Raw genomic sequence first — 24,821 nt, forward strand, 5'->3', positions numbered from 1 at the left:
CTAAACTACACATGTTCAACGGTTAGGTGTGGCGAAGATGCGCATGTTGAGATCGATGTGTGACCACACAAGGAAGGACTAGGTCTGGAATGATGATATACGAGATAAAGTTGGTGTAGTAGTGATTGAAGAGAAGTTTGTCCAACAGCGTCAGAGATATAATTTTAAGCAATTTTTTCCATCGGTCAAAGACACAAAATAATTGATTTTTACCGGCTGCAGTACTAAGTATTAACATTGAAACTTAACATATTTTTAAAAGTCGTCAAAATGAATTGAATCTTATTTGAAAACGTCAGTCGCGAGAAACACGAATATGAAAACAAAACTTAATTTGAAATTTTTGTTAAAAGATATAGAACTTTGAAAATCGAAAGCCAAAATAAAAGGTCGGCACTAGGGACCTCAGTGCCCCCGTGCTTGCATGCTGCAAATCTTCGTCCCAATGGATATACCATACCTAGGTTTGCCCCGCGTCCATGATACAATTCTTGGTTATGAGAGGTTATTGTGGTAGAAGGCGGGAGTAGGAGTTGAGGGGCTAGATAGATTTGTGAGAGACTAGTCTTTTGTTTTTCTCTTGGAGCCGGAGCTCCCGTGTAGGCACTTTCATCTCGCAATGATTCTTGTAAATATTATTTCTCTCTTCTATTATAAAAATACGGTACACCATTGGCATACTCTTGAAAAAAAAGAGGTTATTGTGGTTTAGATGACATGCCATACATTAAATTTACATGCATTACTATAACTACGACCATTAGTAATTATATTTGCATAGTGCAACAAAATTCAAATGTGAGCTCGAACTCATATGTCATTTCATAACTACCAACCGTTAGTCGTTGCATCCCTCTCTTGAACAGAACTCCAATACTCTAGCTCTCCATTGACTATTATAAGAGGTTCCAACTTTTTTCTGATTTAAAGGAGTTGAGGGGCTAGATAGATTTGTGAGAAAGTAGTCTTTTGTTTTTCTCTTGGAGCCGGAGCTCCCGTGTAGGCACTCTCGTCTCGCATGGATTCTTGTAAACATTATTTCTCTCTTCTATTATAAAAATACGGTACGTCATTAGCGTACTCTCGAAAAAAAGATTACATTAAATTTACATGCATTACTATAACTATGACCATTAGTAATTATATTTGCATAGTGTAACAAAATTCAAATGCGAGCTCGAACTCATATGTCATTTCATAACTACCAACACTTAGTCGTTGCATCCCTCTCTTGAACAGAACTCCAATACTCTAGCTCTCCATTGACTATTATAAGAGGTCCCAACTTTTTTCTGATTCAAATATATATGGACGGATTTTAATATATTTGTTCACTCATTTTAATCTGGGGGTGGCTGCTCGGTGAGCGTCCACTCATTTTAATCTGTATGTATAGTTCATGTTGAAATATTCAAAACATTATAGTATTTCTGAACGGAGGAAGCATAATACTACTACCTCCGTCATGGTTTATTGGTCCCCATAGTATTTTATAGTACCAAAATTTGATCATAGATTTAACTAACAAAATATTTATGCATGTCATCAAAGATTATATCATTGAAAATTTTGTTTAAATACAAATCCAATAATATATTTCTTTTACATGCATTAACATTTTATTAGTTAAACTTTTGATCAAATTTTGACATAAATTGCAAAGAGTATCAATAAATCAGGACGGAAGATAGTAGTCCTGTGTGGCAGCGAGCCCTGACCCATTTCTCTTGTGATTATTAGTTAATTTTGTGGAGACAGAGGGGGAGTTTTCAGTTGAGATCTGTGCCCTCGTCCCGAGGAAGCCTTTATTTAAGCCCTCGTCTCCCAGAGCTACTCCCACTCCGTTCCGTTCCATTCCCCAGCCTTAAACCTTTCGACTCTCCACCGCCCCAGCCCCTAGAGCAGAGCGAGGACTCGAGCACTAGCCCGTCTGCTCCTCCTCGTCCTTACCTCCTCTGGTTCAACCGCGGTTGGTTACGCAGAGCCAGCCAAGAACCGTATACACCGGGGGAGCAAGTCGGGGGTCGGGACGGCGATGAAGTACGTGGTGGTGACCGGCGGCGTGGTGAGCGGGCTGGGCAAGGGCGTCACCGCCAGCAGCATCGGCGCCGTGCTCAAGGCCTGCGGCCTCCGCGTCACCACCATCAAGATCGGTACGTAGCCATTCACCCCATTCCTTCCCATCCCCCGTCCCCGTGCCGGTTGTTTCTCTGGAAGGCTAAGCTCTAATTTTGGCCTTCCAGCACAGAAGTAACCGCCGCGAACCCAGACACGGAAAGATTAAAAAAAGGATTTTTAACACGGCTTTTGATCCGTCCTGCCTCCCGTATGCTGGTGCCCAGAGGTCCAAAAACAAAACACCACCCTTGCTTTTCTCGCTAGAACAAGCTAGTCTAGTGTAGTCGTACTGGGATAAGGCAGCAGCAGCATTCCAAAATGTGTCCGGGGCCTGCAGCTTGGGGCCGCGTGGCAGCCACCTGTGCCAACGCGCTTGGTTGCCCTTGGTCTTTTTACAGCTGGTTCTTACAAAGCTCTTGTGCGCCAGTCTTTGCATTTTTCTTCTAATTAATCGGCAGCTCAGTCTTGCACCACTCTCCTCTCCTGGCAATCTTCTTCCCCGGTTTCCTTTTGGTCACTCATTGCCGTCCATCTTTATGAAGCGGATACCCGATCTTCATGCCGGTGTCGCCATCTTGGTTCCTTCCAACGCACGAAATCATCTCCTCTTACTGTGACATCCCATGCATTAATTTTCCCTGACTAATTTCCCTGTACTGTTCCTTTTCTTCTCCCTACGAAAAGTGCGGTTGTTTCGGTTCACTCGAGATGACTCGGCAGAGAAGAAAAAAGAATGACTGATACGTGGTGTTCGCCTGTTAGTACTAGTTAGCTCAGGTCAAGACTTTAGTTGCAAGGTTTCCATAATACAAGTTGGTGAAGGGGTTAAAGAAACCATTTATTCCATTTTATGTTAGGTGGCCATTATTCCTTCTTGTTAATTTCTCATCCTGCTTCGTCTGCTGTGACTGCTCATCTGCATGCAGATCCATACCTCAACACCGACGCTGGCACAATGTCTCCGATCGAGCACGGCGAGGTCTACGTTTTGGAAGACGGTGGAGAGGTGGACTTGGACCTTGGGAACTATGAACGTTTTCTGGACATCAAATTGACCCGTGACCACAATATAACCACAGGAAAGGTCTATCAGGTAACTTACTAGATTCGTTAGTCCTAATATGCATGTGCAATGAGATTGTGCCATCAAGTCAAAAAATTCGTCTATACGTTCCCTTTTGAACAAAGGGGAAAGGGGTTTCCCGGCAACTTTCAGGATATCTGCAAATTATGTTTGAGCATTTGATTCACCGAATATCATGCATGGAACCCACAAATCCTTATTGATTCGCTTTACGTTTCATCGTAAGATCTACTGCGGTACAATCATATGCATGTGCAGAATCATCCGGTCCTCCACTCTGCCACCCTTGTCGGGGGCTACTGATATAAGATTCAACCTGTCACATGGTGGCTTAATTGTACAGACGATGCTCTGCAGGCTGCTCCTGTCAATTACCACTAGCGAATAAAAGAATCTTTCTACTGTTGACCACCTGAGTTTTCTACGGGTTGCAAAGTAGACCAGGCAACTAGGTTTCACAAATACAGTTGAAACCTACACCAGTATGACAGTTTAAGTTAGCCGGCCGTTTACAGTTGAAACCTACACCAGTATGACAACGTTGTGTTACGGAAAAACAAATCAAGTACGTATCAGTTTTACAGCTTGTCTTAGAAACCTACCTGATCAACTTGACACCTTTGACAAGGCAACTAGGTTGCCGGTTGATTTTTTGTATTCGAACTTTTTTGGGGTTCTTTTAATTATCAATTGCAGGTGCTGGTTCTATCTTCTGGAAGTTAACAGCATTTTCCCTTGTAAAATCCTCACACCAGGCTGTCATTGACAAAGAAAGGAGAGGAGACTACTTGGGGAAAACCGTCCAGGTTTGTCCTCAGTATATACTGTGTAGCTGGAGCATTCATGCGAAACAGCATATATGACAAGAGATTACTGGCTGTTGATTTATCTTCCTTTTCAGGTTGTGCCACATATCACAGATGAAATTCAGGATTGGATCGAACGCGTGGCGATAAAGCCGGTCGACGGTAAAGAAGGGCCTCCTGATGTTTGTGTAATAGAGCTCGGTGGCACTATAGGTAAACAGAACAATTTCACATGTAGCACAGCTTGCAATGCCACATACTTTTTTTTGACGGTGCAATGCCACATACTTGAAGCATGGATGTGGAAGTAGTTTAGCCTATTTTCCCTCACTTGTTCCTATAGCTGTGCAAGCCTGCCCAGTGCAGGGACAAAATCTTTTCTCGCCGCGCATAATGACAGTTGCACTGTTGATGCAGGGGATATTGAATCAATGCCTTTTATTGAAGCATTAGGTCAATTTTCATACCGTGTCGGTCAGTAAAGATCAGCTCTTCCCTGAATGCCCATATCTGTTTTGGCATTTGTTCGCTTTTACACATTTAGCTTAAGTTGACACATCATTTCCTTATTCTGAGTTGCAGGACCTGGAAACTTCTGCCTGGTCCACGTCAGCCTTGTTCCGGTACTAAATGTAGTTGGTGAACAGGTATGTTTTACTCATTTGAACAAAGAGCCAAGATAATGAGAAGTTGTTGCAATGCACACTTCTGTTGAGGTCCATGTCATGTAGTACTACTATATGCCAAATAGGTACTTTTTGCAAAGAAATATAAGTACTTGAAAAACCATTTTCCTGAATGATATGAACTATGAAACTGTAATTGTACTTGTAGTTCCCGCTGAGATGCAATTTGGCTTAAGCAAAGTGGCACTTTGTTATTATAGTAAAAAGGGAAGGAGGAGACGAACATAAAAAATATATTGAATTATTGATGGATCTCTCAAAACAGACTCAGCTGGTTGTAGGTTTGTTTGGTGAGGTTGGTCGTGTTTTTCTCTCTTTTCTTTTCTGGACTTGTCATTGGCGGGTGAGGTGCTCATTGCAAATCTTTGTAAACCTTGTCCGCTCACGCTTCTTTGGCGCTTTCTTCTCAATGAAAATGACATGTGCCCGAACGTGTTTGCTCTGAGTTTATTGCATTCGACATTTTCTTGCAAATTATGATATATCTTTCATTTATGCAGAAAACTAAGCCTACCCAACATAGTGTTCGTGGCCTAAGGGGACTTGGGTTGGCACCTGACATTTTGGCATGCCGCAGTACCGAGGTACACAATCTAACCTTCATTCTTTCATTCCTTTATAGCAAGCACTCTATGGTCCATTACCCTTTTGTGCTGAAAATTGCTTCACTCAGCCATCTCTGTGATTTTGACAGCCACTGGAGGAACATGTGACAACCAAGCTCTCACAATTCTGCAATGTGCCAGTAATGATGATTAATTTGAAGGCTATTTTAAGTTTTGTCTCTTGCTGGCATAGTGTTGACAATGACCTATTTGTTGCAGATCCCAAATATTGTGAACCTCCATGACGTTACAAACATTTGGCATATCCCCTTGTTGCTAAGGGTATGATGAGTTTCTTTGAAATACATGTGTTCCAAACTTGAATCTTACAAAATTGCAACCGGTACGACTTGGAACTGCCCCTTTTTAACCAATTTACACTTGATTCTTTCTATAGGACCAGAAGGCACATGAAGCCATTCTGAAAGTTTTAGATCTTCAGCTGTATGTATTTTTTAAGTTTATTCATCACCTGATAGTATGAAGGAACAATGGTGACATTTCAATGTGTTTGTTCCACTCATGTATGCAGTGTTGGCAAAGTACATCGAGAACCTAAGTTGTCTGAATGGACCGAAAGAGCCAGCAAGTTTGACAAACTGAAAACTCCGGTAGGATTACTTATGCTCTTCTTTTTAGCTCACACTTTTCTGTTGTGATGGGTGTCATGTTGCCTTTGTTTTCTATATATACATAGGTTTTTTATAGCTGATAATTATTGCACAATTTGCTTCCAGGTTAAGATCGCCATGGTTGGAAAATATACCGGCCTGTCGGATTCTTATCTATCTGTTTTAAAGGTGAAGTTATTAAATACTACAAACTACTCCCTCCGTTCCGAAATATAAGTCTTTCTAGAGATTCCACCAAGTAACTACATACGGAGTAAAATGAATGAATCTACACTTCAAAATATGTCTACATACATCCGTATGTTGTATTTCATTTGAAATGTTTAAAAGGACTTATATTTAGGAACGGAGGGAGTAGATTACAAAGAGTAACATACTAAGCTACAAATACAAATAGGTCCCTTCAGTCCTGCTGCTACCTTAGAACTGTAGGGTTCACTGATTTATCTTGTTTGACCCTTGTTCCAGGCTCTCTTGCACGCATCAGTTGCTATGGAAAGGAAACTTGTACTGGAGTGGGTTCCTTCCTGTGATCTTGAAGATTCTGCAGCCAAAGAGGTCGGTGTTGTTGAGTATGGGCTCCCCATTAGTTTTGTTTTCCTCCATGAACCTACCACTGATGCTTTGGAGGTGCTTGCTTTGCGTAGACCCCTGAAGCCCATCAGAAAGCATGGAGACTACTGAAGGTTAGCACATTTAGCATTCTTGACTACTGCCATGATGCAATTCTTGATACTTCTGTTGAGTCATCTGAAGAAAACTCTATCTCAGGGTGCGGACGGTGTGCTTGTTCCTGGAGGCTTCGGAGATAGAGGAGTTGAGGGCAAAATTCTCGCTGCGACATATGCACGGGAGAAGAATGTTCCTTATCTTGGCATTTGCTTGGGTATGCAAGTCGCTGTGATCGAGTTTGCCCGTTCGGTTATGAAACTACATGGCGCAAATAGCACAGAGTTTGACCCGGCCACAGCATCACCCTGTGTCATCTTCATGCCAGAGGTAGATTGTGCATGCTAACTTCATACTGTTTTGGATGTCCTTCTCTGTTAAGCATCAGATTTTTAATGCATATATTTTGGACAACACCTCATCAGGGCTCCAAAACCCAAATGGGGGCGACGATGCGCCTTGGATCAAGGAGGACGCATTTCCTAGCCAATAACTGCAAATCCGCAAAGCTGTAAGAAAACACTGCCGCTGGTCATCTTCCTTGATCGTATTGCGTTTAACTTTGCATTTTATCGTTTGATATTCACTCCTGTTTATGTGTGAAATATAATTATGATGAATTATCTCAGGTATGGCAATGCTACCTCCATCGATGAAAGACATCGACATAGATATGAGGTAAACACATGAAACTATTTGACGGCACGGATCATTCTATGCTTCCCTTAGTCTTCTGTATAATGGTGGAGATGTAATAATTTTATTGTTTTTTCAGGTGAACCCTGAAATGGTTCCATTGCTTGAGAAGGCGGGTCTTTCATTTGTTGGCAAGGATGAAAGTGGAAGACGCATGGAGGTATATATACTTGTTAAAACAGTTGCTTTGATCTTCAATATGCGCTTAAGAATAAACTTCATCTACTGGATGCAGATCATTGAGCTGCCGAATCATGTGTTCTTCATCGGTGCACAATTCCATCCTGAATTCAAGTCAAGACCAGGAAAGCCATCTCCGCTTTTCTTAGGTATCACACAACTCTAATCTTGATACAGCACGTGTTCATTGAGATTAATCTTGGGTGTCTGCATTTTCTGAATACTAACGCATCTAACGATCACAGGGTTAATAGCGGCAGCATCCGGACAACTAGACCTGCTGCTCAAGCGCAGCTGCGGCGTCATCAGTTCGAAACCGACACCACCCAGATATAGCACCAACGGCACCGGCACTGCGGTCCTGGCCATAAAACCTTACCTCAACGGGCACGCGAAGAAGGCACTCACCAGTTTGGTGAACGGATGCTACGCGAATGGCAACGGCATCCACATCTAACTGAGCAGCCACGGCGTCACACAACATTCGTTTCTGCTGCTTTGCTCGTATCCTCTCATCTCTTTTTTTCCGGGATTTCTTTGGTTTTGGATTTGGAACTGCTCAAATGAGGAGGCGAAGGGGTGTTTTAAGTGTTTTGCATGCCCCCCCTCCACGAAAATCTCCTCTCACTTGGAGCAACTCCATTGAGGATCTGGAGCTGCCAGAGGAAGTGTTTGGCTAGCCTAAAAGGTTAGCTATTGAAGCTCCGGCCGTCAACACGCGTTTCTGATATTTTTACGAGGAACGTCCTCCAGTCATGTTGAAGCAAAGGCTGTTTCCCCTAGGGTCTAGTGTGGTGTATTCCTTTTGTTTTCCCAAAACTGTTTTGTATCTTCAGTGGACCGAATGAACGGAAACCAGATTTACTTGGTCTAATAGTTATCTTTCTGAATCAACAATATGTATCACTTTAATGTTGAGTGCTAGTAATAGTCTCACTTTATTTATTTCCAATAAATTGCACTAAATCCTATACTCTACTAAAGATTGACAGTTATGGGTATTGAACTGAGCTCCTAATATACCCACTCTATTCCTTGTCTCCAAAATTCCTACAAGCCGTGGAATTATCCAAAATTTTGCACATGGAATGTAGTGAAGTACTTGTACTATTTCTAAGGGGCCATATTGAATCAACTTTTATCAATGTCAGAGTGCCATTGTTTCATAACGAGGCATCTTGCAGGCCAGTTTTGTGATATCTCTCATACAGCTGACTGCTACTATGTTAATGAATTCTTGCAAGGATAATTTAGAGAGAACCCCATGATACGGAGTTGTACATTAGCCATAATATACTGTCATGGAATATAAGAACCTTGAGAACATGATGATGGATAGGACGGTCCACAGAAAGCGGCAGACCTTAATAATCACCCGCTGCTGTCTCCGGTTAAACCAAGCAACGTAGCGTAAGGCAGTCTCCAAAATCGCATCCCCATCTAGAAAGTATACCTGTTCATCCTTTACATGGTTAGGTACCAGAAGAGTACTCCTGTCTCTTGAGACGCAGTAGGCAAACATGTTTAAGTTCAAACTGAAGACATGCAACTACAAAACCGGACGACCAAAGTACTTCCTCTGTTTTGTTATAGTATCTCTCTTTGCCCTTGTGGGTCTTTGTTTCAAAATAGTTGTCCATTTAGGGAATCAAGGGTGTAGTTATTGAAATGTTTTCACTCCCTACCCCTACTTTATGCGTTGAAAAGGATTACATAGTTGCTGTAACTTATAGGTCCTGAATTCCTTAGATTTCTTAATACCCTCGGTGAGTATGCATGTGGAGTTCTGGAGAGAGATATAGAAACAGAGGGAGTATACGAGAAGAGTAGTGTCCAAAAACCAACTTGTTTCGTATGCACAAAAAAGAAATATATACGGTAATCCCAATATCAAAGAAAAGTTCAGTAAATGAAGGACTTACCGGTAGGCAGTTAACGGCAGCCAATGCCGCAGACACATGAAGCAAACAACTTAAACAATTTTCCAAGATATAGGGAACATCTGCAATAAGAAGGAAGAATGCCCATCGGGGCCTGTAGGGGGATAACTTAACAGAACTTGCTGTCGATGACAGATCACCAACATAAACAAAGGTTCCCCCACAGGGACTCGGACCGAAGTTATCATTTGTAGCATGTGATGACGATAAATTTCCTTCTTTCTGTAAACACTCCAAAGAATATGGCCTGGCGTAGGAGATCTCTATCCATGAAAACCCAGGGGTAAGAACAGGTACCAAGCAGTACTCCTCCTGCCAGCATTAATAAAAATCACAGTTGGTAAATCATACAAAAAGGATTACTGTTACTACAAAGGAAAAATTCCTCAAGATTATGCATGAAGACTCCAAATTCATTATGACATTGTAGTAATACTCGCAACAAAAATCTTACCTCCAAACAGGTACAGTTACTGTCATCATCTTCTGTACCACGCCATCCATTTCCACATTTTTTAAGTTTAACTACGTCTTTTGCAATCAAACAATACAAGTCCTCAGTTTGTTTCTTGTCACTTACTTTGTCAGTCCCAGGAAAATACGCGGAGCCATTACAGGAAAATTTCCCAAACACTATCAGTTCATCTGGGCAAGATAGCTTGTCATTTATCTGCCAGAGATTCTTGCTTGCATCCATCCATGAGTTGGGGACACAATAACCTTTGCCAGAATTAGTAGCACCATAGCTCTGAGAACCACCAAGAAACTCATGACTACTGGTTTTCTCTACAGTGCCTTGAGCCAGCATTTTCATCCAATCGTCAGTTCTTCTTATGTTCAGACCATCCACAGACAAGATAACATCATGAACAGACAATGACCTTGACAGAGAAGATGATTGTGAGACTCCCATGACCTGTTATGCAGCCATTTAGAATCGCAAGATTGCGGAGATAAAAAATGATGAGAAGTGAAAGGAAACAGACTTACAATAAGTCCATCACCACTCACGTAGAGAGGACAGAGGACCAAAGGAAGTAATAATGCCATCAGCACACATGCTGCACAAAACTATTTAACATGAAATCATAACAGCTACTCCCTCCGTTCCTAAATATTTGTCTTTCTAGACATTTCAACAAGTGACTACATACGAAGCAAAATGAGTGAATCTACACTTTAAAATATGTCTACATACATCCGTATGTGGTAGTCATTTGAAATGTCTAGAAAGACAAATATTTAGGAACGGAGGGAGTACATCATTACGAGGCTTATGAGAATATTGCAGAAATGGTACTTCTAAAATATGGTAAGGTATACAAGTATACAATTAAAAACCTCCATGGTGCCACATCTAAGATTGGAAGTGTGTGCAGATGGTAAGGTATACAAAGCTTATAATCCAGTACACCTTGATCTGTATCATCATGTACTTAAATGCTCATGCAGAAGTTTCTAGCTAGTGTCACACTTCTCTGACCTGATGTCAACTATCATTATTATACAAGCAATTATTGTTATCCGGTTCATACTTCATACCTCTCAGGCCCTGGTTAATCATAAAGTATACCAAGAAATGTATGGTAAAACAACCTACTAGTAAAGACCAAAATCAGCTATCAGATGTCTCGGTCAAGGAAAATTTTCCCAATGGTTTACTATAGACATATACATGCTAATATATTCCACAACAAATTTGTAGGGATAAATCTATTTATTACCAGTATGAGGATATTAGTGCATGATTACCCACTGTAGGATACTAAATTTCCAATATCTGTTGGGCAATCGTCTAACTGAGGCATCCAATTGTATCTTATGCCAATCAACATAAAGCTAATTGTTCTTAGTTCTTGTTTGATGTCCTCGTTACTGCAAGAATACTAGATATATGTGCTTCTCTTTATCTGAGCACCAAGGGTCACTACAACTTAATATGGCATACCACAGATATTGAAAATAGATGTTTGCAGCAAGAATACAAGTTACATGTGATTCTTTTTATCTGAGCACTAAGGGTCTCTATAATTTAGCATGGCATACCACACATATTGAAAATAGATGTTTGCGGGAAGACTTTGAAATTAATTCATGCAAATCAGGATAACTTACTATAACATTATGCCAAATTCCCGCGCAATATATCCGAAGCATTGAAAAGAGGGGTAGATTCTCAAGCAGGTCATAGTTCAGAGCAACTAATGCCCCAGGAAAAAGTACAGCCATGAATATTGCAACATATTCCATCTGTACACCCTCGCTGTAGCATATTGAGCAATGAACATACCAGCAATTCAATAGTGTGCCAAAAAAAACATCAGTAGGTGGAAGTAATATTATGAAACAACACTCAGAGTTTTAGAGTATCAAAGAACGGAAGATACATTTAAGCACAGGCAACACATCTCACAAAAAAGGTGCACGAGCAGATGAGGGATAGACCTTGCAGCTGCAATAGCATGTCCGAATTCATGAAAAGCAATAGATAAGATTGTTGATGCTATGATGATTGAGGTGTCCATTATTGATCCGCTGAAGCTGGGAGCCTACAATGAGTGAAACGCGTGCTGAGTGGTTGATTTGGAAAATTGAAAGAACGAAGCATGTCTCCTCACCAGTATATTTGGTAACCAGGCGCTAATGGATCCGCGTCTAAAATATAATGCACCAATTGGATCCCACAATAGCAACTGAAAATTGCAACAGAACAATATAACAATCCAAAATTGAATAGAAATGGTATGTTAACTACCTACTGTAGCCATCTCAGGAACCAATGAACTAGGAAGATACAGATTGACAGCATTAATGGATTTATTAATATAGGCAACAATTTCAATATTTTTGTGATGGCTACTAGAGCTGCAATGAAATCTTTGTGTGGAAAAGGCAGGCCATGATGGTGGAAAACCAGAAACCAACTGCCTTTTGGCGGATGAAGAAAACAAAGTGAATATATTCAGGGAACTGAGTGAAAAATCTCAGTGCCCTATCTGCTCTCTGAAGTAGGTATCAAGATACCAAGGTCACATACAGATGAATATATCACATAATCAGCAAGTATCATAAATTTTTCAAGTCAAAAATAAAATTATTTAAGCAGCAACATGGCATGATATTGTGAGATTCATGACACAGAGGTATACTATCGAACTTTGGAACAAACATAATAATCGGAACAACTACATTTCATTATTTGCCATAATAATGAGAGTTAACTTACCAAAGATATACCAACTAAAGCAACTAGACAGAAATAAACTCCTAAGGAAAACCATGCTCTGGTGTATCTGCAAAAAAATAATTAACTCGGTATAAATTTAAGTACAATCAATGACTAAGCTCTAAATTGTGAGTAACAAGGGAAATTATGTGATCTTCATAGTAAGATGGCTCTTAACAGAATATTCTTCTCAGCCAACAAAATAAGTACATCGTATATGCTTAAGTTTTCCAGAGAAAAATAGGAATTAAACATTGCTATCAGGTGCTAAATTTGTCATCGACCTTTAGCATGCCAGATCTGCCAGAACATATTTTAACTTTTGGTGTGGTGTGTGGACAAAATTCTTCCAAAATGACTTGATGTGTCGAACTAACTGTTTATCTACACATGTGGATAGCATGGGTGTGTCGTAAGATAGATATATGATTCAAGCCATGCAAAAGAAATGTCGCAAACAGATACAATGACTTGACTTGGTTAATGTAAATGGTACTTATCTTTGTACAGATGCCAAGGAAAATCGGAGCTATGTGGAATTTGCACAAATGAGAAAAAATGCAGAATTATAAAAACTTCAAGGGCTAAGATAAAGCATACCTAGCATGTTTCCACCCCAAATTGAATATCATGTCGTTGAAGACATAAATTTTGTACTCACAATACCTGAAGTTCGCATGGGCACAATAAGTGAGCATAACAGCCACTTTCTGTACTAATACTAACATAAAATGACGACAACGAAACAGGAAGCTAAATCAAAGCTGATTTAGATCGAGTGGATTGGGTAAGTTTAGCTGGGGAGAAATCGGGACAGAAGAGAGAGAGGCCGTGTGGATTGCCTTACCAGCAGGAGACGGAGCTCTCAGTGCGGCTCGCGGCGGGGCCCGAGGGCAGGGTCACCGACGCGCGCCCGCGCCGCCGGCTGCGTCCGCCGCCGCCGCCGATCATTTGAGAGCGGAGAAGCACCGAGTCGTCGGCTTGGCCACCGCAGGTATTATTCCGGAAAAATAGTTGGGTACTTAGCACGCCGTCGGATCTACTACATCGGAGGGCAGATCTTGGCGGAACTCTCAGTCTGAGGCTGAAGGCACAGACAGTTTTTGCAAAGAAGCCCCTTCGGTTTCCCACATTTGCACCTCCGCTCCTTGTCCACTTTTCTTCTTTCCCTTCTGCCCGTTTGTCTCCCCATTCCGAATCGCATCTCGCGGCGGCCGGCGATCCCCCAGAAGCGAAGATCTATCGGGGTTGCGCAGCACCACCGCCGACGGAAACTCCGGCGCGCGCGGCCGCACCACCGTGACGCGCCTCTTTCGCCGCGCCTCCGGTCATATTTCGGTAGGGGCGATCGAGCGGGTCTGGTTCCCAGGAGAAGGGATAGGAGAGGATGATACTGCTCCAGTCCCCATCCAGGTTCCTACTCCAGATCCTCAAGGATCGCATCGTCAGGTATGTCGCTGCTCAGCCGATCTTTCTTCGTGGACCCAGAAGGTATATCGCATGTGGCTCATGCGAGTATTCGCGCTGCAGCGGCGACAAGGGCGTGGACATCGATTGCCACACGGTGGAGTTCGACGATGTGCGGTATCATGTCCAGGTTAGTGCATAGCATCCTCCTGTCGAATCTGAATGCCCATTTCGTTTTGCTGTCTTAAGGTCATTTATTTTGTGTGTAGGGGGGTAATAGTAGGAACAAATCTGAGCTAAAGAAGCCGCATTCCGGCTTTATTTAAATTACCTGGCGCTGATGTTTGTGTCTTTAGTACTGAAGTTTTGGTGTGCTAGTGTGGGTTTCTTTGCTGTCTAACTTCCTATTATGTAAATCCTGACAATGCTGTTCTTCAAGCACTGCAATTGCAAGCTGAAAGTAAAGTTATATTTGCTAAAGAGTGGAGTGCTTCCATTGCTATTGTTTGCAACCAGTGGTCAGCTTATGCTCTGTATACTGATGGACATTAGACTTCTGTTGCAGTTTTCAATGAGGAATCCGAAGGTAATGGTGCTATCAGTGGCATTGCCCCTTGCACCTCCTGAGGCTATTCTGTATGACGGGCTTCCTCTTGGTGCTATTGATGCTATAAAGGCAGCTTATGGGGCAGTGGTTCAAATTCTTGATCCTCCAAAGGACTGCTTTGATCTCACAATGAAGATAAACTTAACAAAGCTTCCGACAGATGAAGGTTCTAGAGTTCCCTTTCCAAGGTTATCATTGTCTTGTTGTGCTACATGATCATTAGCTGGTGGTGTCTATCTTAGATGTTCTCCATGGGCAAAATAATACTTTTAGTGCAAGTGATGGTTGGAAACAAGTTCATCTTTTCACATGTAGATGTAGATATCTCCTCCTGTTATCTTGAACTGGTTTGTATTTCCGTTCTTAGTAATGGAAAGGGGTAAATGCCCGGTTCGAAAAAAAAATGTAGATGTAGATACCCTGGAGTTTATAATCTTCAGAAATACGTCAGATATGTACTGTATTACACACTTGTTTGCCCAGGACTCGGACACGGATGTTGTTTGCCTAGATCATGGAAGCAGTTTTATTTTTGTGTGTGAAAATGCCTAAATGGAAGGGATGTGGAACTCGCCTTAGTTAATATGAAACCTTAACTTTCCTATAGTCTTGTTTGCAGGAGCTCAGTAATGGGTTCTGGATATCAATTCTATCTTTCCACTGAAGTCAACTCATTTGCATTTTTAAGTTTGTGGTGTCATAATGATGCCGAGCCTCTTTACTAGTTTTTCATTGTTGGTGATTTTCCCGTACTTGGGCCAATCACACTGTTGGTTGCATGATTAATTGCTTATTTTTCGGAACAAGGGAGTTGGTTGAAGTACAATCTGCAATTTTTTGGTTTTGGTCAAGCCTGCCCGAATCATAACAATCTATTTTGTCTAGTTCATGCTCTCAGTTGAAATTGCCATCTAACTACCTATTGCATTTCTTATGTTCCAGAGCAGCGGAATGTTGTCTTGACACAAATTGCATCTGTGAGAGAGGTTGTGCTGGGTGCACCGCTGAAGCTTCTGCTCAGGCATCTAGCTTCAAAGACAGTGGCTCCTAACGTGGATAAGCTGGTTGCCCTTGTTCACCGTCCTAATGAATCATTCTTCCTTGCTCCCCAGGTATGACTTTCAGATTAGACATCTCAAATCTGGGTATATTACACTGAAACATCACCGTTTTGTGGCTACTAACTCCTGGCTGCTTTGTGAATCTGTTGGTAGACATATTTTATTATTTCAAATTATTTGTGTATTTGATTTTTAGTGTCGGTTCTTAATTGTATCTTCTGCATATTCACTCGATGAAATTATTTTTTCCCAGGCAGACAAAGTTACGGTTGTATACCCAATGAGGTTCCAGGATTCGATTGATATTGTCTTAGCAACTTCGTTTTTGCAGGTATTATGGACACTTATAGCTTTTGTGGCTTCAGTTTCTTCTTTTGACCTTTTATGTTCATCTAAGTTAGACTGATATTTAGTCTTTCAGCACTGCTGTCATTTTATGATTAATGAATATATTTGCCGTACCAGATTCATGAGTTTGAAGATTTGGTGAATTTCAATGTTTACATAACTATCTTATGCAAAGCCGTTTGGTAAGCCACAATTTCCTGGGAGCACTCTGCTGAATGTACTTAAAATTTGGGATGGTCATGTGTAGGAATTTGTAGAAGCAAGGCGGACTGCTGCACTTAACAATGCCCCTTCCTGTATGTGGTCTCCAGTACCACCTCTTGAGCTAAAAGGCGTGAATGCTGATGCACTTGATGCAAATGCTGGTTTTGTTACTTTTGGTAATGTGTATTTCTGGCAATAGTTTTTCATATTCTTCCAAGATATCAGTTTTCTACCCTCAAAAATAAAAATATATAAATTTGTCTCACAGCCTTTCTTTATGGCAGTTGTTTTCCCTCGGCATGTTGAGGGTAGAAAGCTAGACAAAACAGTTTGGAGTTTGTTAACCTTCCATGCTTATGTAAGCTACCATGTAAAGGTAACGCCCTTGTTTTCATGGCCTGGTTTCATATTTATCAAGTTCGTGGATCCCTGAAATAGCTGTGAACCAGTCAGCAGTAGCCACTTTGCAGATTTCCCATCAATCTTACCTTTACATTTTACAAGTAGGAAAATACAAGCTGGTTTTCTGATTTAAGCTAGTTTGGGTTAGCCAGCCTTGGAACCAACTGGGAACAGTTTTATTAAGCCTGCTCCAGCATGATGTCAATTTTGTGAAACACTTTTCTTCTGCTTTACATATACATAGCTACCACCATAAGTGGTATCTTATCATAACATTGCAAGCACTCAACTGCTGCTATTTGGTGTATCACAGTGTTCTGAAGGATTCATGCACACCAGGATGAGGCGTAGAGTTGAGTCTCTGATCCAGGTAAATATAAACATTGTTTCACTGAATCAAAGCATTTTATACACCTTGTAAAATCTTTACTTCAGTTATCCAATAAGTTTGCTAGGTTTAGTCAAAACTTCAATTATTCAGTACCTTTTCGGCCTGTATAGTTATAGTAGCAAATGTGGGTTTAGTATAATAGAACAGAGGAGACTATGATCATGATGTTAACCTGCTGTTAATTATGTTTTTAAGGCAGGTATGGATATCTAGTAGTTCACCTGAGTTTGCAAGAAGGAAGAAGCTAACAAAAATAATAACGAACTGAAATGTTGAAAATCATGAGATTAAATAGGTGTGATCTAAGCCTTTATAGTAAGTCAAATTGCTAGTCATGGGAAGTCTCGAGTCAAAGGATGATGATCTTCCAATTGTTATCGACTTAAGCTTTAAAAGGCGAGAATGAAACTGAATTTGAATTGTCCCCATCTAGCAGACGCCAATTTCGGAAAGCACATTGAGAGTTAGATTACGTGGTATGAAGGGATCATGTTAATGAAACAAGATAATGGTTGAACATGGAATATCCCGTAAATGAAAGCGCTATGGAATTATGTCTTGATGGTTTGCTTATGGCTGCAGGCTTTGGACCGTGCTAAATCCGATGCAGAGAAGCTGAAGAAGTTGGTACATGGCGGGTCTTTTAGGAGACTGGTTTGTGCAAATATCAACCAAACTTGTATTTGAAAAGAAGGCACGTATCGTATTTGCATGTGTGCATATTTCACTGATTCAAACTCTCTCCCCGCAGAGCATGAAGCACGAAGGCAACTCTAATCACTGAAGGAAGACTCAGACAGGCAAATATATGAAGGTTTTGCTCAACTTTCCATCATGGGTGCTACTGGTAGAACACTTTGTTTCAACTTCCGGTAAGATTCGGGTGGCAGCCGTTGAGACAACATGAGCACCCTACTGTGGCCCATCGCTTGTTTGTTTGTTTGTTCCGGGAGGATACTGTATTTATGGTTGAAATTCGACTTGAGGAATAGGTGAGATTTAATTGGTCTTTGTAAATCTCGGTGCATACGTCCTGACGCTATTTTGCACATGGTTTTCCACAAGAAAATAAAATTAGAGTACGCAGCAGGTTGTGTACCATAGTTTTGTAGAAGAAAACGAGTCCATTTACAAAAGGAAGAGCACTAAATTAAACAAGAAACAGCACTAACTACTCGCTACACAATGCAACCCCTACCACTCTGCCAATGTCCGTAGCTTTATTTCATCAAGTTTTATTTTAACTAGCAAAAGAGCCCGTGCGTTGCAACGGGAGATTTTTTTTTCATAATCTTCAATGGTCATGGTCACATTTTGTTGCATCATCGAGATACACTATCACTCTCAATTTTGTGAAATCATGATCATTTTTTAAAACTCGTGCACATATTTGAAATCATGAACATTTTTAAAATTTGTGAACACTTTTTCAAATTTTTGAACATTTTCTAAAATTAAAAATATTTTTTGAATTCATGAACATTTTGTACTATTTGCAAACAGTTTTTAAAATTGTGAACATATTTTATTTTATTTTTTATTTTATGTGCAAATGGACGAACAAATGATGGATGAAAATCTGGTAATAAGGGACGTATAAAAAAAGGGAGTAAGAAACATTCGTGTCTTTAATAAAAAAGGAAAGTACTAATTAAGGGTGCAACATAAAAATAATTTTAAAAATAATTAACATGGAAGATAACATTATATTTAGAATCTACAAAATTTTCTGGGCGATTTTCATATCTAGCATGCTAAATTTGGAGTTGGGGTTTGAAAGATATAAATATTTAAAAAATACTTGAATCTGCAAAAAAAGAATTAAAAGAGAATATTTTGACCGTATTGTACCTTGTAGACCATCTGTTAAGCGACACTTGGCGAAATAGCTCTATACTAGGCCAACTGAAATTCGCGAAAAAAAGCTACAAAACTGAGGATGACCGAGTTTCGAACCCAGGTCTCCTGGATGGTGGAGAAACACCCAGGCCAGTAGGCTGGTTTATTGCCTTGTGTTGTGTAAGGGTGTTTCGTTAGATGAACGAAGAGCTATCGGTGGCGAGTTAAGAAATAAAAAACGAATCGTAGTAGGTAAAGATAGATTGATCCCAGTTGCGATGTGTTACCAAAAAGACTAAGTAAGGTTATCTGTAACGCCGTGCCACAAATGTCTGAACGGCCGTATCCGAATCAATTTTGTCGGTTAACGCGGTGTTGGATATGTCCGTGGACGCGTGTGTCCAAATTCTCATAAATTGGTACCAAACCTGGGAACATATGCAAATTTATATCATGACATACATCTGATATAAAACCGTGGCCGCCTGCGAAACGACCAACCGTCAATTCACCAGTTTATTTGCCTTTGCGCTCGCGACCGCCCGCTCGCACCGCCGGAAATCGCCGCTGCCACTGCCCCAAATCACCGCTGTCGCCCTAGCCCGCATCGCCTCCCCTGCCGGAGGGCGTCTCGCAGCCACCCCGGCGCTGTCGTTTCGGGAAGCAACCGCGGCTGGATTCGTCGACTCCGGCGGTCCGGCAGCCCGTATAGCTCCTCTCCACCAGCCGCTGAGCTCCCTTCTCCTTTGCGCAGCCGTCCGCAGCAGCGACCAATCCAACCGTCGGCCATCTTCTTCCACCCCACGCACAAGGTGGTGTTCGACGGAATTCCCCAAGGTAAGAAAACGATGAAAGTTCATGATTTAAATTGTGATTGGATAATATGTTTGACAGTGGTTACTCCTCATCAGTGGACGATTCATCGTCGAACGAGGAATTTGATTTGCATGAAGAAGAGGACATTGCTATGCTAGTGGCCATGCACAAGCGGTAGAAGCCAAAGCACGGTGGTTCCGTCTATGGTCGTGCGTTCATTCGGAGAGAACGGATTGATGCACACAAACGGTTGATGCGCAACTACTTTGGATCACCACCTGTTTTCCCGGAAAAATACTTTCGACGCCATTTCAGAATGTCGAAAGACTTGTTCATCCATATTTGTAATTCTGTGAAGCAGCATAATCCAGCCTTCGAGCAGAGAAGGAACCATGCCAGGTTGCTTGGCCATAGCACTGAACAGAAGGTCATTGCCGCTTTACGCATGATAGTATATGGTGTTCCTACAGATTACATTGATGACAACTTGGCGATGGCAGAGAGCACTTCTATTTTCTATGTCAAGCAATTTGCAATGACTATGGTAGAAGTGTTTGATCCATAGTACTTGATAGCACCCAATGCTCAGGACACTCAGAGGCTTTTGGAGATGAATAAAGCTCGAGGGTCTCCAGGTATGCTCGGGTATGTGGATTGCATGCATTGGAAATGGAAGAACTGCCCAAAAGCATGGCATGGACAATTCAAGGGTCGTGGGAAGTATGCCACTATCATTCTTGAGGCAGTTGCCGATCATGAAACATGGATTTGCCATGCATATTTTGGGATGCCTGGATCTTGCAACGACATCAACGTGCTTGACCGGTCACCTCTGTTTGCCAAGTTAGCCAATGGAGAAGCACCACCAATGACCTCCGAAGCAAATGGCCGCACATACAACTATGGGTACTATCTTGCATATGGTATTTACTCAAGGTGGAGTACATTTGTCAAGCCGGTTGCAAAATCCGAAGGTAAGAAAGAACTCGTCTTTCACAATGCACAAGCGGCCACTAGAAAAGATGTTGAGAGGGCTTTTGGGATTTTGCAATCTCAATTTGCTATTGTGCGAGGACCATCTATTGGGAACGCAGTATTTCAAAAAATTTCCTACGATCACGTAAGATCTATCTAGGAGATGCATAGCAACGAGAGGGGAGAGTGTGTCTACATACCCTCGTAGACCGAAAGCGGAAGCGTTTATCAACGCGGTTGATATAGTCGTACACCTTTACGATCTTTCCCGATCAAGTACCGAACGTATTTGATAGATGGTGTCCTTAAGATTCTTGTTGTACACTTCGCCTATGCGTCCAATGCTGATGTGGGCGGCCATGCTCTTTCCTAAGCTCCAGGTTGGTGCATCAAAAGAAAACTTGATGGGCTCGGTAATTGGTGCAAAAATCCTCCCAGGGACTCGAACTTGAATCGTCCAGCGCTCCTCTTCTGGTAAAGTTGCATTGAATGTTCCGGTGAAGCTTGGTATGCCGATGTTCAGATACTTGGTGACTTCCTTCAAGTGTCGTCTGAAAGGGGTGTCGTCATCCGGCCGAGTGAACTTGTTCTTAGGGTCCGACATCTATAGAGTAGAAATATAGAAGAATTAGAAATGAGTAGAGAAGAGTATCATGTGGCTTTTCCTAGTGGTCGTCCTACAGTCAGCGTGTGCTCTGATACCATCTTGTAGCGACCCGATCCCAGTGGACCATAGTCTCTGTGCTTAAGTGCCATCCCTGGATTGGTATGCTGACACACAGTACCCGAAGAATTATAACAGAGTTCAATCACATACTTATTACATCGAGGTCCTCATAAAGAGTGATAATTACAATAATATGGCCGAAGGCCATCTAATAAAATAACTGCGGAAGCTTCGAAGGTAAATGAGTCCATCCAACTCCACGTCAAAACTGAGTGCAAGACAATGACCCATCGCACCTTAATCCTCGTCAGAGAATTCTGCAACATGAGACTTTGCAGCCGTGTAGGTCAGCACATGGAATATGCTGGCAAGATCACACTATAGAGCAATGATGAACAATAGCTATCACTACATGCATATTTGGCTGGTGGAGGCTCTAAGTTTAACATTTGCATAAAGCTAATTTTTCCATACAACAAAGGAATAGATTTTATTTTACTACCAAGTTTATGCCATCATTGAGAAGGTAACCCCAACTCAATCCCAAAATTAATCAAGTATCATTAGTAATATTAGCAACCCAACAAATTTATTAAGTAAAGTGATGAGATCAACCAATAACTCAAATACCACATACTCAAAATTGTCCATAACCGGGGACATGGCAAATCATGATTTGTTTGTACACTTTGCATGTCAGGACCCCGATTCCAAGTCACATTGATCTAGCCGGTAACACCTCATATCACTTTGCGGCCTCACGCACGGTATTCCCACGGGGGTCGCCTTACCATGGCCCGGGACCGTTTGTGCCTTTTGGCTCACGTATATGATAGTGTCGCTAGCATCCATATGACAGAGAACCCGGGCCGACATGACTAGTCGTGAACCCAAAGCGGCACTAACCTATGGGGACAGGCATACATGAATCACATCGAGCATGTCGGTCAGCAGCGTGTGAATCCGGGCTGTAGCACTGGGCTAACAGGACTCCGGGAACCCGGGTTGTAGCAGGCTAGGCAGGACTCCGGATGTCACCGCGTGACATTTTCCCGAAGGGACAGACACAGGAACGAAGTGAAACACATGCCGGCCAGTCAAGTGTCCTGAGCAGTAGTGCTGGGCTAGCAGGACTCCGGTGAACCGGGCTGTAGCAGACTACTATGGCTCATGGAAGCACAAGACTACATTTCCCCATAAGAGAGGCTGCCAAGGATAAACAACTAGATTGTCGGATCCCACACATACCAAGCATTTCAATCATACACACAATATGCTCGATATGTGTAAATACAACATGGCATCACAATATAACTCTACGACTCAAGTATTTATTCACTAGGCTCCGAGGAGCGAGATATTACAAACATGGGTCTCATGACCCAACATCCAGAGCATACAAGTCAAAGCACATGCGGAAGCTTAACTTGTCTGAGTACAGACAACTAAAAATGAAGAAGGCTGAGGAGCCTGACTATATACCAGACCCTCCCAAGGGTACAAGATCGTAGCTGAGGTAACAAGCTAAACGTCGAAGTCCAAGCGGAACTACTAGCGAGACTGAAGTCTCTCTGCAAAACATAAAATAAGCAAACATGAGTACAAATGTACCCAGCAAGACTTACATCAGAACTATCTACATATGCATCGGTATCAACAAAGGGGGTGGTGGAGTTTAACTGCAGCAAGCCAGCTTTGACCCAGTGGCTAACCTGAACTACGACTACAAGCAACTCTTTTGAGGTGGCGCACACGAGTCCACATATTCACCATTCAATACACCACTATGGATCCGCTCTCGTCTCCCTACAAGAAGGCCATCCATAGCACTCACACTTATCTTGCGAGTTTTAGAGTATCCACTTTCACTTGTCTATGAACTATGCAAGGGGTCCAAGTTTCCATATCCGAGGAATCCGGCTATTCGAATAGATAATGATAACCCTGCAGGGGTGTACTTCTTCACACACGCTCCCACCACTTACCGTCGTTTACACGACATGTACTCGGCAACCTTCAAGCGGAAGCCCAACGAGGGTGTCGGCCACGGCCTACCTAAACACTTAAGTCTCTAGTCCAGGTTTATCGCCTATCCAGGTTCCATCCGCAGGGAGTCCGGCCGAGGTTTCCACATACGGCCCCGAACGATGTGAACAGGGTTCCCGAGTCATCAAACGGGCGCCCGGTACACCGTGCCACGGTGTATCTACCGCAACATAGCCCACCCCTAGGGTCAGCGCTACGCATGACCGCCAACACATAACCTACAAACACCAGAAACCAGTTGCAACTCCTGGACAGAGTACTAGGGTGATTAAGAAGCCGAGAGGGTCAATTAAGGATCCCAATGAGTGGTAGTAGCTGTTCATGGATCGCAGACACAGAACTCAGTTCCTGAGGACGGTTTCAATGAGACAACCCACCATGTACTCCTACATGGCCTCTCACCGCTACCTTTACCAAAACATGTTCACACACTTAGCTCACACATAGTAGGACATGTTCACACACCTCCGATTCATTCCCGATGAATCAGACCTGACACAACTCTATGCAATAGCAGGCATGACAAACAAGCATGAACGAGTAGGCAAATCAGGGCTCAAACAACTCCTACTCATGCTAGTGGGTTTCATCTATTTATTGTGGCAATGACAGGTCATGCAGAGGAAAGGGGTTCAACTACCGCAACATGTAACAGTTGAATCGTTGTTGTCCTAATGCAGTAAAAGAGAGCAGGAGCGAGAGTGGGATTGTATCGGAATGAACAAGGGGGGTTTTGCTTGCCTGGCACTTCTGAAGATAACATTGAGTCTTCATCAGTGTCAACGATCACAGCGTCGGAGCAGCGTCTACCGAGAGGGGACAATTACCGGCAAACAAGGAGGAACACAATCAATGCAATGCAACAATATGATGCATGATCATGACATGGCAATATGCTGTTGATTGAGCTAATGCAACTAGCAACAAGTTAAATGGAGTTGGTTTGAACACTAGGTTCAAAATCAAATTCAAACTATGAATTCAAATAGTGCATTATCATGTTTTGGACTAAACAGTTAGGTTAAGTTGTTCAAACATGCATGAAAATGCCATAATCAGATTCCTTGGATTTTTCTGATAATTTTTCATATATAATTTATTGCATTTGGAGTTATAGATTATTTTCTATGATTTTTAGAAGTTTTAGCTATTTTCTGAAATAAATAAATCATTTCTGATTTATTTAAAATGCCAGAAAAGCTTTACTGCGTCAGCATTGCGCAAAGGTGATGTCAGCAAGTCAACAGGGCTGGTCCGGGTCAAACCTGACCAGTGGGGTCCACTGGTCAGTGTCTAACTAAACTAACCTAGTTTAATTAGCACTAACCTAGGTTTAACTAATTAAATTTAAACCTAAACTAGATTAATTAGCCGGGCGGAGCCCGCATGTCATAGACCAGTGGGTCAAACAGGGCC

At 42.0% G+C, this 24,821-nt stretch overlaps 3 protein-coding genes across 6 annotated transcripts; 2 read left to right on the plus strand and 1 right to left on the minus strand.

The window, feature by feature from the left end:
• Window positions 1-1,823: 1,823 nt before the first annotated feature.
• LOC125544248 (uncharacterized) lies at window positions 1,824-8,388 on the plus strand. 2 transcript variants are annotated; one of them, XM_048707867.2, is made up of 20 exons: window positions 1,825-2,153; window positions 3,045-3,211; window positions 3,958-4,008; window positions 4,104-4,221; window positions 4,426-4,482; window positions 4,591-4,655; window positions 5,195-5,278; window positions 5,389-5,439; window positions 5,519-5,581; window positions 5,697-5,743; window positions 5,832-5,910; window positions 6,037-6,099; window positions 6,400-6,489; window positions 6,579-6,617; window positions 6,703-6,930; window positions 7,026-7,111; window positions 7,230-7,278; window positions 7,376-7,456; window positions 7,532-7,625; window positions 7,722-8,388. In XM_048707867.2, the coding sequence occupies exons 1-20, from the start codon at window positions 2,036-2,038 to the stop codon at window positions 7,931-7,933; spliced, it is 1,842 nt and encodes a 613-aa protein (XP_048563824.1). In that variant the 5' UTR covers window positions 1,825-2,035; the 3' UTR covers window positions 7,934-8,388. The 2 variants fall into 2 exon arrangements, with proteins under 2 accessions (XP_087403440.1, XP_048563824.1); XM_087547314.1 differs by having other exon boundaries at window positions 1,824-2,153; window positions 7,376-7,625.
• On the minus strand, window positions 7,720-13,732 carry LOC125544250 (Peptidase M50 family protein). 2 transcript variants are annotated; one of them, XM_048707868.2, is made up of 10 exons: window positions 13,490-13,732; window positions 13,243-13,308; window positions 12,643-12,709; window positions 12,035-12,109; window positions 11,862-11,965; window positions 11,532-11,679; window positions 10,407-10,487; window positions 9,871-10,332; window positions 9,399-9,728; window positions 7,720-8,929 (listed from the first exon to the last, which is right to left on the minus strand). In XM_048707868.2, exons 1-10 carry the CDS (start codon window positions 13,591-13,593, stop codon window positions 8,759-8,761), a joined length of 1,608 nt encoding a protein of 535 aa, XP_048563825.2. In that variant the 5' UTR covers window positions 13,594-13,732; the 3' UTR covers window positions 7,720-8,758. The 2 variants fall into 2 exon arrangements, with proteins under 2 accessions (XP_048563825.2, XP_087403441.1); XM_087547315.1 differs by lacking the exon at window positions 10,407-10,487.
• A 66-nt stretch (window positions 13,733-13,798) lies between these two features.
• On the plus strand, window positions 13,799-18,163 carry DIS2 (Arp2/3 complex, 34 kD subunit p34-Arc). 2 transcript variants are annotated; one of them, XM_048707869.2, is made up of 10 exons: window positions 13,799-14,091; window positions 14,173-14,239; window positions 14,615-14,822; window positions 15,599-15,768; window positions 15,971-16,048; window positions 16,313-16,445; window positions 16,554-16,645; window positions 16,985-17,041; window positions 17,645-17,716; window positions 17,814-18,163. In XM_048707869.2, the coding sequence occupies exons 1-10, from the start codon at window positions 14,030-14,032 to the stop codon at window positions 17,844-17,846; spliced, it is 972 nt and encodes a 323-aa protein (XP_048563826.1). In that variant the 5' UTR covers window positions 13,799-14,029; the 3' UTR covers window positions 17,847-18,163. The 2 variants fall into 2 exon arrangements, with proteins under 2 accessions (XP_048563826.1, XP_087403442.1); XM_087547316.1 differs by having other exon boundaries at window positions 13,799-14,239.
• Window positions 18,164-24,821: the final 6,658 nt, after the last annotated feature.

Source organism: Triticum urartu, chromosome 3A (assembly GCF_056163025.1).
Source record: "Triticum urartu cultivar PI428250 chromosome 3A, HENAU_Tu73, whole genome shotgun sequence".
In the NCBI taxonomy this organism is placed as follows: domain Eukaryota; kingdom Viridiplantae; phylum Streptophyta; class Magnoliopsida; order Poales; family Poaceae; genus Triticum; species Triticum urartu.

Excerpts from the sequence above, each read along its gene's own strand:
- LOC125544250 (XM_048707868.2), bottom strand. The coding sequence starts at position 13,593 with ATGATCGGCGGCGGCGGCGGACGCAGCCGGCGGCGCGGGCGCGCGTCG. Across the intron at positions 12,110-12,642 it reads CTTTAGTTGGTATATCTTTG|TTGCTATTGTGGGATCCAAT; the intron begins GTAAGTTAACTC and ends TGCAATTTTCAG. Across the intron at positions 10,333-10,406 it reads TGAGTGGTGATGGACTTATT|GTCATGGGAGTCTCACAATC; the intron begins GTAAGTCTGTTT and ends GCTGCATAACAG.
- DIS2 (XM_087547316.1), top strand. The coding sequence starts at position 14,030 with ATGATACTGCTCCAGTCCCCATCCAGGTTCCTACTCCAGATCCTCAAG. Across the intron at positions 16,049-16,312 it reads TAGCAACTTCGTTTTTGCAG|GAATTTGTAGAAGCAAGGCG; the intron begins GTATTATGGACA and ends GGTCATGTGTAG. Across the intron at positions 16,646-16,984 it reads ATGTAAGCTACCATGTAAAG|TGTTCTGAAGGATTCATGCA; the intron begins GTAACGCCCTTG and ends GGTGTATCACAG.
- LOC125544248 (XM_087547314.1), top strand. The coding sequence starts at position 2,036 with ATGAAGTACGTGGTGGTGACCGGCGGCGTGGTGAGCGGGCTGGGCAAG. Across the intron at positions 6,618-6,702 it reads AAGCATGGAGACTACTGAAG|GGTGCGGACGGTGTGCTTGT; the intron begins GTTAGCACATTT and ends ACTCTATCTCAG. Across the intron at positions 7,626-7,721 it reads GCCATCTCCGCTTTTCTTAG|GGTTAATAGCGGCAGCATCC; the intron begins GTATCACACAAC and ends TAACGATCACAG.